We start from the raw sequence: 17,873 nt of genomic DNA on the forward strand, positions 1-17,873 counted from the left end.
ACGCATCGTACTAGGTACACAGTACATCTAGGCATAATAAAAATATACAAGGGCCTGAAGAGATACTTTTGGAGGAGCTTCCAGAATTCTTTCGGTAGCTAGTTGCCGTAATCTGGTGTTTTTCACCCACAGACAAATGGACAAACGGAGAGAGTCAACCAAGTATTGGGGGATATGTTGTGGGCATGTGTTATAGATTTCCAGGGCAGCTGTGAGGACCATATTCCATTGATTTAGTTCGCTTATAACAATAGTTACCAGGTGACTATTGGTATGACACCGTATGAGGTGTTGTACGGGAGGCCTTGCAAATCGCCTATTTGCTAGGCAGAGCTAGATGACAGCTTGCTACTTAGGCTGGAGCTCGTGAGACAAACCACAGAGAAGGTAACAATAATTCGGGAGCGCATTCTTACATCGTAGAGTTGTCAGAAGAGTTATGCAGATCAGAGGCGACAACCATTAGAGTTCCAGGTTGGGGATTATGTATTGTTGAAAGTATCACCAATGAAGGGAGTTTAGAAATTTGGTAGACGGAGAAAGCTTACCCTGAGGTATATTGGTCCGTTCAGGATAGTTGAGCGCATAGGAGCCATTTCGTATCGGCTAGATCTTCTAGCATCGATGTCGAGTATACACGATGTCTTCCATGTTCCGATGCTTAAGAAGCATTTACACGACGAGGAGTAGCAGCGAGTGTTGGACGCACCAGTGATTGAACTGCATGATGATTTGACTATGATTGAGATTCTTGTATGTATTCTTGCTAAGGAGGAAAAAATGCTTAGAAATAAAATGATACCCTTAGTTAAAGTTCAATGGAATCGAAAAGGAGCTTGGAAGGCTTCTTGGGGGTTGCGATAAAGATATGTGTCACGATGACCCACATCTATTTGAGCAAGTAAATTATTTAACTATGATCTGCCTGTGTTTATGATTATCTATATGCTCATATCTATATTTAACGCTAGAATTATGGTATTAGCACTTAGCTCCTAATTATTCGGAACACATGGTATATATATGAGGGGTTCCTTATTTGGATTTTTCACCCGACGTACTAGTTTCGCTTAGTTAGGGGTTAAGTGGGAGTATTTACATTCTAAACTATTAGGTATAGATATTAAGGAGGATTCTGAGGGGAGCGCAAAGATGTTATATGTCGCGACTACCCGTACCTGTTTGAGTAGGTAAATTGATTGATTTTGATTGGTGTTCATGATTATCTATATGGTCATATTAATTTTTAACGCTAGAACGAGGATATTAACACTTAACTCCTAATCATTCGGAACATATGGTATATATATGAGGGGTTCTTTGTTTGGATTTTTTTGCCTGACGTACTTGTTCCGCTTAGTTAGGAGTTAAGTGGGAGTATTCGTATTTTAGATGGTTAAGTGTAGATATTGCTATGTTCCATATATGAAGATTAATAGTACGAGATGTATATGTGAGGTTTTCCTTATCTGGATTATCCCCTCAATATGCTTTTTTGGTATTATTAATCTCTAAGATATAATTACGGAATTTCGGGGACGAAATTCTTTTAAGGGAGGAAGAATGTAAAACCCCGTAATTTTGAATATATTATGATCTTAATAATAATAAATATGTTATATGGTGATAAATAATATATATTGATGTTTGAGTATGCTAGGGATTGATTTGAGATCAATCCAATGTATAAATATGAATATAGGAGTGAAATCATGCACGACATGCACGAGCCTGAATCTGGAAAAAACGACCAGTTAAGAGTATTTATATTTTACATATAGATATAGTTTGAATCTAGAAAAACTCATAAGACAAAAGTTGTATGTCTCTTTAATAGCTTTCTAAATCATCTTAAATCATCTCATTCTGAGGTCGGACGAGAAAGTTACAGCCAAAATACCAAAGATTATTTTTCCAAACAGACTGATTTGAGTGTTAGTAGTCGACTACTAACATTAGTAGTCGACTGGTAAGGCCATTAGTCGACTAATAATGGTACTAGTCGACTAATCATGCTGATTTCCAGATTCTTTTAGATTTTGGGTTGGATTCATTTTGTTTCAAACCCAGTTGTATATATGCGTATATATACTCGTTTTAAAGCTCTTTTTACTCTCTTTCATGTGAGATTTACACAAGCCATCTTCCTCCTCAAACCCTAACCCTAAATTATGAGTTTTGGGAGAGATCTCGAGGCGTTTGTCGAGAGAAAGGCGAGGCTTTGTAGTTTTTGGCGAGGAGAATGTCTTGCAAACGTGTTTAGGAGTTGCAGCACATAGTTGAGGCAAGATCATCTTCCTCCAAACCTTTCCCTTAGTAAAGTTAGATTTTTAATGGTTAAAGTGATGTTTTTTATGTTAAAGTTTAACCCGACATGATAAAGTTTAGATTTTTAATGATAAATCTTTAACCTATGATAGATCTATAAAAATCCTTTGCTGTTTATGATAGTAATATGATCATGATTATTAGGGTTACTTTTAATTTTATTTTTAACATGTTAATCATGTTCTAATCATGCTTAAACCCTAGTTATGCAATTAATTGAGTTTACATGTCAATTAGTTGTGGTTAAACCCTAGGTTTGTGAGATCTTAATGACATGAATGTGTTTAAACAAGTTATATCTGTATTAAGTTAATCTGTAAATCATGATAGTGTTAATCATGTTAATAGTTCATGTTTATTTTGAGAATTTTGGTTAATTAGGATGTTAACCCTAATTTGATTAATTTAAGATTTTAATTATAGTTGAGATAATCTCTGTCAAATAATCATTAGGTTTAAATCTTGCTTTATACTTTATAATTCATTAGGATTATTCTTGCATGAGTTACGTTGGACCATTTAGGGTCGTTGACCGTGTTGGAGCGGTTTCGTATCAACTAGATCGTCCCACATTAATGTCGGGTGTACACGATATTTCCTAGGTTTTGATGATCAAGAAGTATTTACGCGACGAGGAGCTGCAGAGAGTGTTTGACGCATCAGACTTAGACATTCAGGCTGATTTGACAATCATTAAAATTCCATTTTGTATTCTTGCCAGAGCGGGTAAGGAGCTTAGAAATAAGATGATTTCATTAGTTAAAATACAATGGAATCAGAAAGGAGCTAAGGAAGCTTCTTGGGAGCGCAAGGAGGATATGCGTCGCGACTACCCACACCTGTTCAAGTAGGTAAAATATTAACTATGATTTATTTGTGTTCATATTATCTATATAGCCACATTTACATTTAACACTAGAATAGGAGTATTAATACTTAGCTCCTAATCATTCGGAACATATGATATATACATTGGGGGTTCCTTATTTGGATTTTTCACCCGACGTACTAGTTCCGTTTAATTAGGGGTTAAGTGAGAGTATTTACATTCTAGATCGTTAAGTATAAATATTGCTTGTGATACCTATCTTGGGATTAATGATACGAGATGTGTATATAAGGGTTTCCTTGTCTGGTTTATTCCCCCAATGTGCTTTTATCATATTATTAATCTCTAAATATACGTTTGCGGAATTTCGAGGATGAAATTCTTTTAAGGGGGGATGAATGTAAAATCCCGTAAATTAAAAAAAAAATACTATTGTAAATAGTATTACATGAGTTATATTATGATAAATATCATTTAATTATGAATGAGCATGATAGTAATTAATTTGAGATCAATTAAGAGTATATATGCATTATACACCGATGCAATTCGAATCTGGAAAAATGACCAGTTAAGAGTATATATGCATTACACACCGATATAATTCGAATCTGTAAAAATTCAAAAGATAAAATTTGTAGGTCTCTTCAGTATCTTTCCAACACATCTTAAATCACCTCATTCTAAGATCGGACGAAAAAATTACAGCTAAAATACTAAAGATTATTTTTCCAGTCTGACTGGGTTTCCTATTTAGGTGATGCGATGAGGATGTCTGAGGGGATAGTCCATTCCACACGGTGATGTGATGAGGCTAATGAGCCATACCCGTAGGATACCCTAGGAGGTAGTCCGTTCCGCACGGTGATGCGATGAGGCTAGTGGGCCGTATTTATTTAGGATGCCTGAATAGGTAGTTCGTTCTGCATAATGATGCGATGATACCATAGAACTTTACAAGAGATAGTACTGTGAAACCTAGGACAACTCAAGTTTTAGGCGGGAGATCATTTATTTACGTGGTTCGCCATTGAGTTCTTTTGTGACAGGGTATATGATATTATGGATTTCACAGGATTATGTACTGATATTCGTATTGACTATCTAAGGGTAGCATGAGATGTTGGGTTGACATATATGACTTGGTTTGGTTGACATTTTAGTATTGCATTTCTTTATTCCTTTATTTTTTGTTTTGGAGTTGATATTTAACGATTCATAATTTGAGACATATATATGGTATATACATGAGGGTTTCCTTGTTCGGATTATTTCGCTCGATGTACCAGTCTCATATTGTGGATTTCTAAGTATTAACCCCATCTAGTTCAGGGTAAATGATTTAGGTAGACTATGCATCTATAGGTAGAGTCTCTATCATATGTAGCAGCCCTTTCCCCTGGGGGCGGATGGAGGTAATCTTGCTAGCGCTCGGACACTGTTATTTCTCTTTCTTTTCAGGCAGCGGATCAGAGTTTCGGAGAGCCACAGGTTGACGGAGTTTATGCATAGTCGCCGTTATTTTTTGATAGACAGCTTGTGCTCCATATTAGTTTAGTATTTGTTTAGTGATTTATAAACTTGTATTTTATTTTGATGGCCGAGAGCCTTAGTAATATTTCAGTTGACTCCGTGTATTGAGATATTTTACATTTATTTTAGTTCATCAGTTGTACTCTTTTTATTCAGTTGAGACATGATCATATTCTTTGGATATTTCTTTCTCTTGGCATGTTCATTGTATTTTTACTTTTCTCGTATATGCTTGTACTTGCACTGTTCTTAATTGATTCTACTAGGGAGATATTACTGTGATGGTGAAACGTGTTATTGCACTGTGTAAGTCCATGACATGTTTGACATCTCTGAATTCACCTTGGACTGCAACCTCGTGTGTAACCAGGGGCGTCACAGGATGCCACTAAGAAGCTTAAACTTGTAAAATTATCAGCGTAGATTTCACATACAACCATTATATATTATATATTGTATGGGGATACGACTCGGGGCCAAAAAAAGGGGAAAAAAAAACCTAAATCACCAATGGAATGCTTACCTAGTCATTGCGATATTAACCATGAGATGGTATATTAAGAGGCTCAAAAGGATACATCGAACTTTACCCAAGTCGTCGACGCAAATTGGTGGTCTTTCTACATGCATTTGTTTACCAAAACTATACAGATCATGGATACAAGCACAACATGATCTAACTGTGTACATCTGCCATGGAAACATACTAACCGGTCCCAGGGCCGGTTCTGAGATTTTAGGGGCCCTGTGCGAAAAGTAAACACATGACACTTCTTTATATACAAAATATCAATAAATTCCAATTTGAATCCCTAAAATGCTAGGGAACAAAATATAACTAACAAAACATTAAAATGTTACCTGGAGGAGAGAGCTCAGAGAGGAGGGGGCGGCGTCTAGATCTGAATCATCTGATTTGTGAAGATTGGTTTCTTTTGAAGGAGGGGTTTTGATTTGGACAGTTGAGATTAAGGGGTTTGTGAAATGGACGGCCCATATTTGCTCTCCCTATATATATATAAATTAAAAATATATATAAGAAAAGAAGAAATCACATGTCATCTAGATCTGTTTTGATCAAAACGACAAGCTTGAAAACTGACTAAAGAAAGAGAAGGGAAAAGCAAGAAGGCAAAAACTTCATTTGAGATTATTAAAACACACTAGTTATAGCCATGCCCTTATGCTAGTGAAGGTCCAGTTTTTGACTAACAAGTTGATAAGAAAAAAGGCATTCTTTTTCTGATAAAATTACATATAATCAACTAGGGTTATTGTGCTACAGAAGATTATGACCAACAGATGTTTTATTCTTTCACAACAAAAGCCAACATGTAGCCCCACGACAAATAAGGATAACCTTTCATTCACCTTGCGAGAAGGTCTCTTGGATACAGCCTAAAATCTCAAGTGTTGAGATTTCATCTCGAATTTCTCAATGTGCTTGATGAAGTTTATTATTATTGTCTTGCCCTCTTCGGTTATGATGCTCTCTGGATGGAACTGTACTCCCTGCATCATCAAAAATTCTACAAATTCGTTCTACTTTTGACAAAAAAAGACAGTTAAAAGGATTTAACAGACAAAGCAACTAGCCAAACAAAAAAGTTAACAGAACATAAAAAAAACATTCACAGAGATTGTTTCTTGGCATATGACTGTAGCCTGAAAGGCTACAAAATGCCTATGATGGCAACATTTACAGAGGGATTGCTTCTGTTGCAATAAAAGATTCAAAAGGGAGATCAATCTAAATATTAAGATGGTGTCAGCTGCTTAGGATAAGTTTTAATTCTTCTGATTATTCAGCGCTCTGCCCACTAATATTCAACTAACCTCAAGCATGTTCAAGTTAGGGCAGACTCCTCAAAGAAACAACTAATGGCGAGAGGACCCTGTCAAGAAATAGAATGCAAATAGGTACTGCTGATATATTTTAAGCTCGTGCAGTATGGAATAATTTTCTAATTTTCTCCTAGGCCAAGGCAAAGTTAGATGATAAGGGAAGATTGTCATATAAGCATCTTCATTCTGTTTTTTTTTTCACTTTTTTTTTTTTTTTTTGGGGGGGGGGGGGGGGGGCCACTGGCAATTAAATAGACCATTGATTCCCTAAATGAACACAAATATTGCAATAGGTAACTGTACGTAATTATATGGATTTCTATTATTAAGTGCAAATAAAGACTTATAAATATCCTATATTGTTATGTCCATAAATAAACTTTATCCACATGGACAATGTCTCAGATAATATTAAAATTAGATCAAAATTAACTTTGAGACACATAAATACACATAAATTGTCACTTGAAAAAACTAATCATGGTTTTCACATGCTCACGTAAACACGTATTCATGCAAAACATATGAGTTTACACTCGAGCGTGAGAATGAATATCATGATGCATCACTTCGTTCAGTCAATGCACTACCACATATTTGCTCTAACGCAACAGTTCTAGTGCAACGCTTATGACCGTTGCGCTAGGTATCTATGGGGGCGGTTTTGCAACGCTTTGACAACGGTTTACAAAAACCGCTTCGCTAGGCCCAATAATTTTGATTTGGGCCGATTTTATAGGCTGGTTTGGGCTTAACACTGAAACTAAGTCTTATTTTTTCTCACCGCTTTACCAAATATCCCTCTTTCTCTCTCTCTCTCTCTCAAATCATCACCCCTTTCTAAAATATCTCCCTCTTCGTTCGCTCTGGGAGATCGCCATGGCCGAAATTCGTCGATCTCATCGCTGAACTCGTCGCTAATCTCTTCGCCGTTTTCCGATCTCATCGTCTCCGATCTCAACTCTGATTTCGTCGTCGATCTTGTAACTAATCTATTCGTCGAGCTGTTGGTCTCGTCTCCGATCTCATCTCCGATATAGGTCGTCGAGCTCGCAGGTAATCCGTTTCCGATCTCACTCTCCTTTGTACTCTCAGGTACCTCGTTCCTTTTATTTCTGATTTCTACAGTTTCTTCCCCTTTCTATTAGGGAAATTGTTTAGTTGTTGATGGCCTTTTGTGTACCTGTTCAAAATGAGACCCTCTCCACCTTGGCAATATAAATACTGAATAGAATGTGAAGTTTTTTACCTGGAAGTACTACCCTGAAGCTGATGCATGTATGTGTCCAGCTTGCGGAAATCATTGGGGCACTTCTCACTGCATGAAAAAGAAAAACAATTTCGGACTACTGTCTAGATTTTATAAGGGCATCTTTGTTCTGTATATTGTGGTTACTTACAGAGCCTGATCAATGTTATTGAGTAACCTAGAGGAGTCCCTAAAGAACAAGGTCACAACCTCTTCCACAAAATTGGGATTAACTTCATCCTATAATTCTTCCAGCTGGTCAAATTGCTCATCTAGGTAACCCTGAAACAAAAAATAAATTTCAATTATCTCGTCTACACTAAAATGCACCTGATTTGACATTGCTAACAGCCAAATATGACTAATAAGAAAGGAAACAGCTGTGTCATAGCGTACTTCTCTAGTAAAAAAGTAGAAACTTATACTAGCAAAAAGAAATCAGAAATCAGAAAGGTGACATGCTTTTTTCAAAAATTGACAGGCCACACCTCCGGTATTAAAGAGGTTTTTAGAGATTCAATGATGCCCAATTCCTTGAAAAATATATCACTTGCATTTTGTGTGCCATGTTTAGCTTGCTAGATCAGTTTATCTCGCAGTAGAATTGATGGCCTTTTGTGTGCCATGTTCTAACATTGACCATCAGTTTATCTCGCAGTAGAATTGATGGCCTTTTGTGTGCCATGTTCTAACATTGACCATTTCTCGCAGGCACAAGACGAGATTACATATTGGACAGGCCATGTTCTAACATTGACCATTTCTCGCAGGCACAAGACGAGATTACATATTGGACAGCTAGTGAAAGGTACATCAGCAAAGCTTAAACAAGCTAGTGAAAACGAACACCGTGTTGAAGTTAGCATGAGTCTTTTACAACAAACTCCTTTCAGTAACGATTTTTTTTTTTTGGTATTTTGCTTTTAGCGTTTTTGCAGTGCTTTGAGAACTCTATCCTCAGTATTTTACAACAAACTTGTATTAGTCATGCATTATCTGCTAATTCACCGACAGCCAGAGTGAGAGATTGTGCCCTGAATTGATTTTGTTGGGTTCGAGGATCAGTTTGGGTCTAGGTCGTATATCCGGGTTTTGCTAGACCACACTTCATACCTTTTTGAGTTTGTTGGTTCTGTTTCTATTAGACACAAACTGTGCTCTTGGTACAGCTGGTGTGAAACTTGACTTGGTTTATGGAATATGGATACACGTAGTATGTAAAGATGTTGGGTTTATTTGTTTGGTTGGATGTCCTGAGAGGCAAACTGTGTGCCGAAATATTTTTCACGGGCAATGAAGCATATAAGCACGAAACATGACACATAATGACACACAACAGATCCTTAAAGCAATGAAGCATATAAACTGTTGCTAGTTTCATTCATGTTTTTGTTTATCCTTCCACTCATGCAATGTTGTGTGCATAAATTTCTTTACTTTCACTACTAACAAACTTGATTTCATCGATGAAAACTCTTGGAATGTAGGTGTTCTCATTGTGTTTGGGTTGGGATTTGTGTTTCGGGTTGCATTGGAGTGCTGCCAAGACTGGGGATCTCGAAGACACGTGCACGGCATAAATATACTTGTATGTATAATAATACACTTCATTATACAAAGAATGCCAGTTTCAGTTTTTGTGGGTTTTAGCTTGATCATTCTTTTCATTTATTACTAGTTAATCACTTCTCTTTGAGTGATAGAAACAGTTGGTGATTCTAGATCAAGTTCAAAAGAGAAGAGATCATTTGAGGTAAATTCTTTTTAAAAATCCTATATTAGTTCATCATGGACATAAAACAACTCTTCATATTATTTATTTCTTGGTAACATGCTAGCTTGCATAATAACTTCTGAAGCATTCTTTGCTTAAAAAAAATTAGGACATAAAATAGCTCTTTATAAAACAGCTCTTGCATAATAACTTCTGAAGCATTCTTTGCTTAAAAAAAAAATTAGGAAATGCTCCATTAAGCATGTCATAGATACAGTGAACTTTAGAAAAGCGTTAAGAACGTGTCAGACTTGGTTATTTGAGGGGTCGAAAATTAATTGCATCAAGGGGTAGAAAAGTAATAGTGTAAAAAGATAATGGTTGACACGAGAACCGGACAGTACATGAGCCGAGCATAGACATAAAAAGCTATAGCTTAAGCAAAAGCGCAGGAACTGGACAGCATATCAATCGAATATTGATCTGCATCATTTTTGGTTTATTGTCCCCCCTGAACAATTTCTTTGTCAATTTGAATTGTATGTTACAGTCATGTCATCTGAAGTCTTAGTTTAAAGAGGTCCACACAACTCCGTAGTTTGAAGGATGTACGTATAGATTCAAGTGGTATGATATATAACTACATCTTACAATTTTTTACTGCTGTTTCCTGTTCCGTGCGCACCTATATTGCTATAAAAGACACATTAATCTTACAAAAGAAATCAAATTCCAATTTGACTGTTATATGTTGTTTTAAGCATATATGCAACTGTGAAGAGTAAGAATTTTAGCATTCTTAGTGACTGAACTCTTGAGTTTCCGAGATTTTTGGTAACTGGCCTTTGGATTGCTTTCTCTAGTTCAGGCTTGAGTCAAAAGTGGACTCACTGATTCTGAAGTTAAATGTGAGTTTCTCAGTTAACTTTTTATTTACTTTTTGAATACGTAGTCTCCTATTATCCACCTGTAGCTGAGTTTATCATATTTAAGGCTTTGGGCTTTCAGCTCATGATCATCGATCTGATCAAGGCACGCAGCTTTTTCATATTGAAGTAGTGATGCTATCCCCTTGTAACTGGATAATTTTAATTAAACTATTTCTACACTATTATACACAAAAATGTATGGGTCATTACTGATCCCATAATCTAGCAGTTTGGAAAGTATAATCTAGATATTATTATTCTATAACCTGTTTGGTTTTGCTTTTCTTTATGTTATCATGATACTTAAGAAAAACGATGTGTATTTACCTTAATCAGTATTCCTTGTAGAAATACTTTGCCTATGATGTATGATATCGTATGGGGATGATTTTAATATGTTCCTTGATGATTTTAATCTGTTCCTTTAGAATCAGTGAGTTGCTTTTAATTCCTGTAAACAACCTCTCAACATGTAGCGGTTAAGACCAATGGTATTTGACCCTCCTGAATTCTATATTATGATGGTAGGAGCCCCGTGCACTTTGTTACCCTCTATACTAATTTGCTTGTTGCTAGTCTCTGTGATACAATCCGCAATACTTTAAGTTGTTAGAATATTGTCCCATATACTCACTGATTCGGAAGTTAAATGTGACTTCCAAAATTCGTTGCAGGATAATACTCACTGTTTCTTACTTTTTATCTATTTTTTCGTCCTTCGTTGCAACAGATTTCTTTTTTTACAATCCTTCAACTTAATACAATCCATTTAAAGTCCTTGCATTTCTTATTTTGTAGGTCATGAGCAAACCTCTTGCAACGAAGCGTAAAAAGATCTTTTATCCTCCTCTACATGTGACAAATCTTGCGAGGATGAATCAATCCAAATCCTGCAGCCAACAACTTGATGGAAGCAATGTACCAAGGATGAAAATAAAGCACGTCACAAGCAAGTTGCGAAAGCAAGTTCAGAGTGTAGATGTGCAATTGACAAAGACTAAATCATTACAGGGACATAAGGTCCAAGAGGAGAAAAGGCAAAAGAAAAAACATCTTGGAAAGAATCATTTGCAAGTGAAGACTCGATCAGGAAAGGGACGGAAAGATCCTCAGAAACTTGATAAAAACAAATTGATGGAGAAAGAGAAAGAGTTAGAGAATATTGAATCATAAAATGGAGATTATGAGGAAGATTTTATAGAGTCTGAGAATGAGGTGATAAGGGAAGATGAAGAGAGAGAGGTCAATGTAGATGAGGAGATAAGAGAAGATGAACAGAGAGAGGTTGACGAAGACGAAGATGAAGAGATAAGGGAAGATGAACAAAGAGAGGTACAACAGCCCAAAAATCATAGAGGGCCAACTAAGTGTTTAAAAGTACATGAACGAGGTATAGAGGCACGTCCAGTTGTAATTTTAGACAAATTTGGGATACCTATTGGACCGACAGATAATATCTTAAATGAACTTAGTAGTTTTCTGGGTACCCTTGGAAGAAATCCAAGACGAACACCACTAGATAAGAATTGGCACGACATTGGGAAAGAAGACAAAGATAGTTTGTGGGAATATGTGAAGGTATGATATAGCACAAAAAAAATCATTTTGTGTAATGACAAGGTAGATTTTAACTTGTATATTGTTATTTCATTGTAGGAGAAGTATTCAATTGCCGATTCAGGACAAAAATGGACCTTGCAAACAATTAATAGTGCATGGAGGCGATGGAAGTGCTTGCTAAAACGTCAATACTTTACAGGTTTAAAAAATGATGGAGAAAGATGGAAAAAGCGCCCCAAGATTGTTCCCAAGGGTCAATTTAGAGCTTTACTAAAGATTTGGCATTCTCAAAATGCAAGGGTAAGAATTTAATTTTCTATTAATATCATTGTTTTGTTTCTTTTGAACATACTATCCCTGTAGGTTCATATTAGTAATTTTAGTTATCATCATTAAGACCTATATTTAAATTATAAGGCTAAATACTTAGTATTCTTTCTTTCTTTTTACACAAGGACAGGGGAGTGACATGCTGCATCTCAATTATTAGCTGCTAATCTTTATTATAATTCCATTGCAATTATACTAATGAGTTTACTGGTAAAGTTAATTAAGTACAGTACTGTTGGTTTGGCAAATGTGCTCGAGCCTCTAAATTTAGAAATTAATCTAGATCATCGTTGCCCTGATGCATTTAACTAGGACAAGTGTAGCATCAGTAAAAGAATTCTCTCATCTAGCTATAATACTGTTAGTTGCAATGTGCACTGTTAATGGACGATTGTGAAGCTAGTGAGCTTGCACGTGCGTGTATTTGTTTTACATGCTACTATTTCCAAAGTTCAGACACTGGGTGGACTGGTTATGCTGTATATAAGAGTGATCTGGCGTTTATATTGGGGTGTTATTAATACTTGTTGAGTTTTTTGTTTGAGAGGTGTATTTTCATATGGTTAGCCTTGATATCATCCTGATCTTGTGCTATGCAGACTTGTAGTTATGCCTGTATGCTTGATTGTACCTGTTGCTCATTGGTAATGGAAAACTATTGTCCTTTGACCAAAAACTGTGCTATATTTCTTATTAACAAACAGCTACTAAAGAAGACTACCTCATAATTTTCTTTGGAAAAAGCTTGGCCTCCAAAATAGGGGTCAAAAAAATCATACAATCCCTCCAGTTGTTTGCGAATAACACCGAGAATATCACTCAAAACAGGTTACACAAAAACCTTAATAGTTGGTGAAATAGTTGATGACTAAAACACAAATGAGAATTATCAGATCATGTTTGATACGACTAGATTGTGGAATCACGTTAGTGCTATGTATCAATTTTTTTTCAAATAGATAACTTGTTAAATACTTTATACAAAATATACATCTAATTACCTCAACATATATATACATGCATTTAAAAAAAGTTTCTGTTTAGATGAATATTTACAATCCGCTTGCTTGCTTGTTGTTCCCACATACTCAGTATTCTTTCTTTCTTTTTACTACTATAGTTTCTCTTGTTGCAATTTACTTATTACAATTTACTTATTAGAAGTTCTATGATTATGTAGAAAGCAAGTGAAAAGAATAAGGAAACTCGAAACAGTCAAACGCTCTTGCACACAGTAGGTTCAAAAAGTTTCGCAAGAATTCGCAGAGATATGGTAATCATGATGTTTATCTATGATTTACAGTGTAATTATGCATTAATAATAGCTCTCAGTCTCTGTTTTAAGATCTGTAATGTTTTTTAACAAAGCATTTATTTTTTTTGGGAAGTTTAGACCATCTTAAAGCTTGCTGCGTATTCAACAAGCCAATTTTCATGATAAGCGAAGTAATTCGCTGGTCATTATCAGCTTTCCGCATTAGTAATTTTTAGTGTTACCATGTTTTGAGTTAAAAAAAAAACTATTTTTCAAAACTATTGTAATTAAGAGATGCAGTTTAACGCCTTAATTTTATGTCTTTCCAAATACCGAAGAGCCGTGGCTTTATAAGACATGCAATTCAACTCATTTCACATCTTTAATATGTTAGATTAATCAAACTCACTCGCTATGAGAATCTTCTGCATATATAATCATTACTATACATAAATTTGAAATAATAAAGTCCTAAGATCCAACTTGTTTGCTTTAACCATTACCCTTAAAATATTTCAATTAGAGGTTATTCTATATTACTTTGGACTTTCATTTATTCTTGTAGTTCTGACCAAAACTATTGCAGATTAATGAATGCTAATGTTAATTAATCAAGGTCGATTCCCTCAATTTCCATGTTCTTTAAACCTCTTTGGTCCCCATCAACCCACTTCCAATAAATTAATTGCATCATATTAACTTAAGAAATTCTCCTTGGTATTTTCATTGAGCTTTAGTATATATATATATATATATATATTTTTTTTGGGTGAAGGAGTGGCCCTGGCTGTGGAAAATTATTCCACACATGTTAGACATTGTTTTGACAGAGATGTTAAATAAACATTTCAGTTAGACATTGTTTTGACAGAGATGAATTAGATTTCATTTATTTATTCCTTGCATAAAAGACATAGATGTTAAATAAACATTTCAGTTTTCTACAATGTAGAGCTGAATGCACCAACATGTAACACCAGATGCTTATCTATGATTTAGACATGCAATGAATGGCTAAATGATTGATATGTTGTTTCATTGTAGGAAAAGGAATTGAACCGGCCTCCTACAGATGCAGAAGTGTTTCTAGAGACTCGTAAAAAGAAGAAAAAAGCACAACCAGAAAAAACACTAGAAATGATTGATACATTGGAACAACTAACTCAAGAGCTAACTCAGGAACAAACTGAAGGAGAAAATGTAGATGCATGGCATCTTGTCAATAAAAAAGAACATCCTGGACGTGTGCGTCTCCGGGGACGGGCGATCACTCAAACATTTCTTAGCCTTCTTAGCTCTTGAACTGGTTTCTGTAGTGTTTTCTTGACTCGTTTCAGTTACTTCTTCTTTTTCCTCGTTGCTTTCTTCTCGCTCTCCTTTGTGTTCTTCTGCCTCTGATGTGGCTACATTCTGATTTTGCTACAGTAATAATATATCAGTGATTCTAATTGAGCTATTCTCCTTTTAAGTTTTGTCGAAAATAATTCAGCGTGTTTAGTGCTACAAAAATGTTGTCCCCTCTCCCTTATGAATCCAGTGTGTTTAGTGCTACAAAAATAGTCGGGAGGCGATTAAGTGCTACTGAAGGTGTAGATGAGGCGATTTAATCTGCGATGTGCTCTTAATCATAAATATCTAGAAAGTCATTTGATTATAGGCTGAATATGAGAAATTTTCATCCCACGTTGGATGTTGGGTGCAAGGAGTTTGGAAATCAATACAAGCCTCATTGTTTTGGCAGCCTAATTCATGCTGCAAAAGGAGATGGGCATGAAGTAAGTAAGGAACATTTATAAGCTTAAAGTAGATGAGAAGGAGGTTAGCTACCAAGCGCACAATGCTTAAAAAGCAAAAATCATAAGATCAAATACTATTGGTTGCTTAATTTTGAATTCAGTTTGTTATTTCTTGCAAGTTTCCAAATTAGACGGAGGCTATGTTAACGCGTTTGAATAATATGAGATTGGTCAAATCTGTTTGAAGTATTATTAATTAGTTTTGATGGATTCAGGGTCTTGTTAAGCTGCTACGAGTAAGCTGGAATTTTTGATTAAATTGTGGCACAAAATATTTGATTGCATAACATGTGTGTAGATATGATGTTTAACCATAATGACATTTTATTTTTGTTGATATTTTTTTGTCAAATCTTTTGCAGAAAATGGTTATTTGTAGTTCAAAAAATGTTAATGAAAGTCCCATACTTCAATGCAGGAATTGTCATTTGAATGAAAAGCAAAAGGGCTTGTTTGATGGAGACCCTTAGCAATCTATAGCCACCTATTTTACTCAAATGGAAGGTTTTGATGCAGGTGGGTTATTTCCTTTATGTTAAGCTATTTATTTTGAATAATTGCAATATCTTTTTTCCCCAATTTTATTATTTCATGCTATTTCATGCTATTGCATTAGCTTTGTACTTGTAAACTCATACATTTATTACCAAGGATCTTTCTCCCAGCAGATAAACATGCAGTACATTTATTATGTGAAATATACAAATGGTTACATGTTAGTATTGTCATCTGTAACTGTAAGTTTATTTTCATAATTAGGGCTTCTACTTGTTGATGTAATAGGATCACGATCTCTATGAAGCAGTTAGATTATGATGGAATTACAATCTTATAATCTAAATGCAAGAGACAAATAACTGCAACTGCTAGGGCTTTTGCTCCTGCTTGTGGAGCCTTCTACATGAATTCAAACACCTTGGTTCCTTTTGCATTTTTTGCATTATGAATTTTCAATTGCTCGATTACTAAAAGACTAATTGTCGTATGTTTTAGTTATTGCTATGTACTTTGTGTCAGATGAAATAAGACGACTTCCACCTGATATGGGCTTTGTAATTTCTTTGTGGGCATAATAAACCTCTGTTCTTTCGCCGAGTTTTGGAGTAACAGTAGAGGCCAGTGTGAAGAATAGTGGGAATAAGGGGTTACATACATGGACAAAAAAATAATGTTGAGAGTCAGCGTGCTGGGTGTTATGATGGCGGTGGTTAGGGGTGAGGTTGTTGTATGCAAATCCGTCGCCCCCAGAAAAAAGAGGGGGGAGGGGCACAGAGAAGTTAATGATTCTCTTTACAATTTCAACTATCATATAATGCCTCAGTTTGAATATTGGACCTCCATGCATTAGATTTTAGATTTTCTAACATCTGCTGAACTACTTTAGAAATTTAAGGTATTTTCCTTTCTAGAACCAACACATTCTGACGCTCTGAATACTCATCAACTTAAGAACTTCCTAGTATAAATTGCTGCTAAGATTACTTCTTTTGTATCTATGCGACTTTATTATATTTCTCAGATTTTAGTACTTTTGCAGGAGGAATCGGTATGCTTTATGTCTTGAGAATTTTTTGCTCCTTTCATCACGCTTCTGGTACTCATGGATCAATATGTTCTCTTAACTTCCTTTTCAAACATCTTTTTTCCCCAATTTTATTATCATCATTGCAAAAATTACGCTGATTCATGGAAATTTACACAGGTACAGAAATAATGAAAGCCAAGATTGAGATTGATACTGACAGGTTCCTAGTGAGTATTTGACATTGAGGAACAAGTTTTTGGAAACAAATAGAGAATATAGTCTTTGACCGAGAAGTTTCATGTTTTGTAATCAAATGTTGATGTACATTGTTTGAATGTTAGTTCGGTACGATATTTTCTGAGTTGAAATGTTGGTAGTGTGGATTTAATACTTTGTAGTTTTTATACTATACTGATGTATGTTGGCACTTATCATTATGGTTGATTATGCTCAACATAATCACTTTTATATTGTGTATTAAAATTTGACTTGACCATGTTCTTAAAAAGATTGTCCAGGTAATTGAATACTATATTATTTTGACGTAGGAAACCAAGAACAAGTCCGATTGAGCTGTTGCAATAGCTCGATTAAAACCGTTGCAATAGCTCGATCAAAACTGCTGCGATAGCTCGATCCAAACTGTTGCGATAGCTCAATCCAAACTGTTGCGTTAGGTCTTTTAAAACTGTTGTAATAGCTCTAACTATCGCCGTAGCTCTATCAAAACCATACTTATAGCCTACTAAAACTGTTGCGTTAGGTCTTTTAAAATTGTTGCAATAGCTCCAACTGTCACCGTAGCTCTATCAAAACCATAGCTATAGCCTACTAAAACCGTTGCGTTAGGTTTTTTAAAACTGTTGCAATAGCTCCAACTGTCGCCGTAGCTCTATCAAAACCATAGCTATAGCCTACTAAAACCGTTGCGTTAGATCTTTTAAAACTGTTGCAATAGCTCCAACTGTCGCCGTAGCTCT

The 17,873-nt window shown here is 35.5% G+C and overlaps 1 protein-coding gene and 2 long non-coding RNA genes across 4 annotated transcripts in view; 2 read left to right on the forward strand and 1 right to left on the reverse strand.

Moving 5' to 3' along the window:
- LOC109846118 (anthranilate synthase beta subunit 2, chloroplastic-like) overlaps nucleotides 5,922-17,873 on the reverse strand; it is a 70,699-nt gene continuing 58,747 nt past the window's right edge. The window contains exon 4 of the mRNA XM_020415345.1: nucleotides 5,922-6,202. Within this exon, the coding sequence (XP_020270934.1) occupies nucleotides 6,089-6,202 (114 nt within the window). The 3' untranslated portion in view covers nucleotides 5,922-6,088. The remainder of the gene's footprint in view (nucleotides 6,203-17,873) is intronic.
- On the forward strand, nucleotides 9,311-17,361 carry LOC109845190. 2 transcript variants are annotated; one of them, XR_002248249.1, is made up of 4 exons: nucleotides 9,311-9,372; nucleotides 9,463-9,537; nucleotides 15,787-15,884; nucleotides 16,906-17,361. It is a non-coding gene; the product is annotated as an uncharacterized LOC109845190 (long non-coding RNA). The 2 variants fall into 2 exon arrangements; XR_002248248.1 differs by having other exon boundaries at nucleotides 9,318-9,537.
- On the forward strand, nucleotides 13,414-14,669 carry LOC109845191. The gene is made up of 2 exons (XR_002248250.1): nucleotides 13,414-13,590; nucleotides 14,617-14,669. It is a non-coding gene; the product is annotated as an uncharacterized LOC109845191 (long non-coding RNA).

This window comes from Asparagus officinalis, chromosome 6, assembly GCF_001876935.1.
Source record: "Asparagus officinalis chromosome 6, Aspof.V1, whole genome shotgun sequence".
Lineage (NCBI taxonomy): Eukaryota > Viridiplantae > Streptophyta > Magnoliopsida > Asparagales > Asparagaceae > Asparagus > Asparagus officinalis.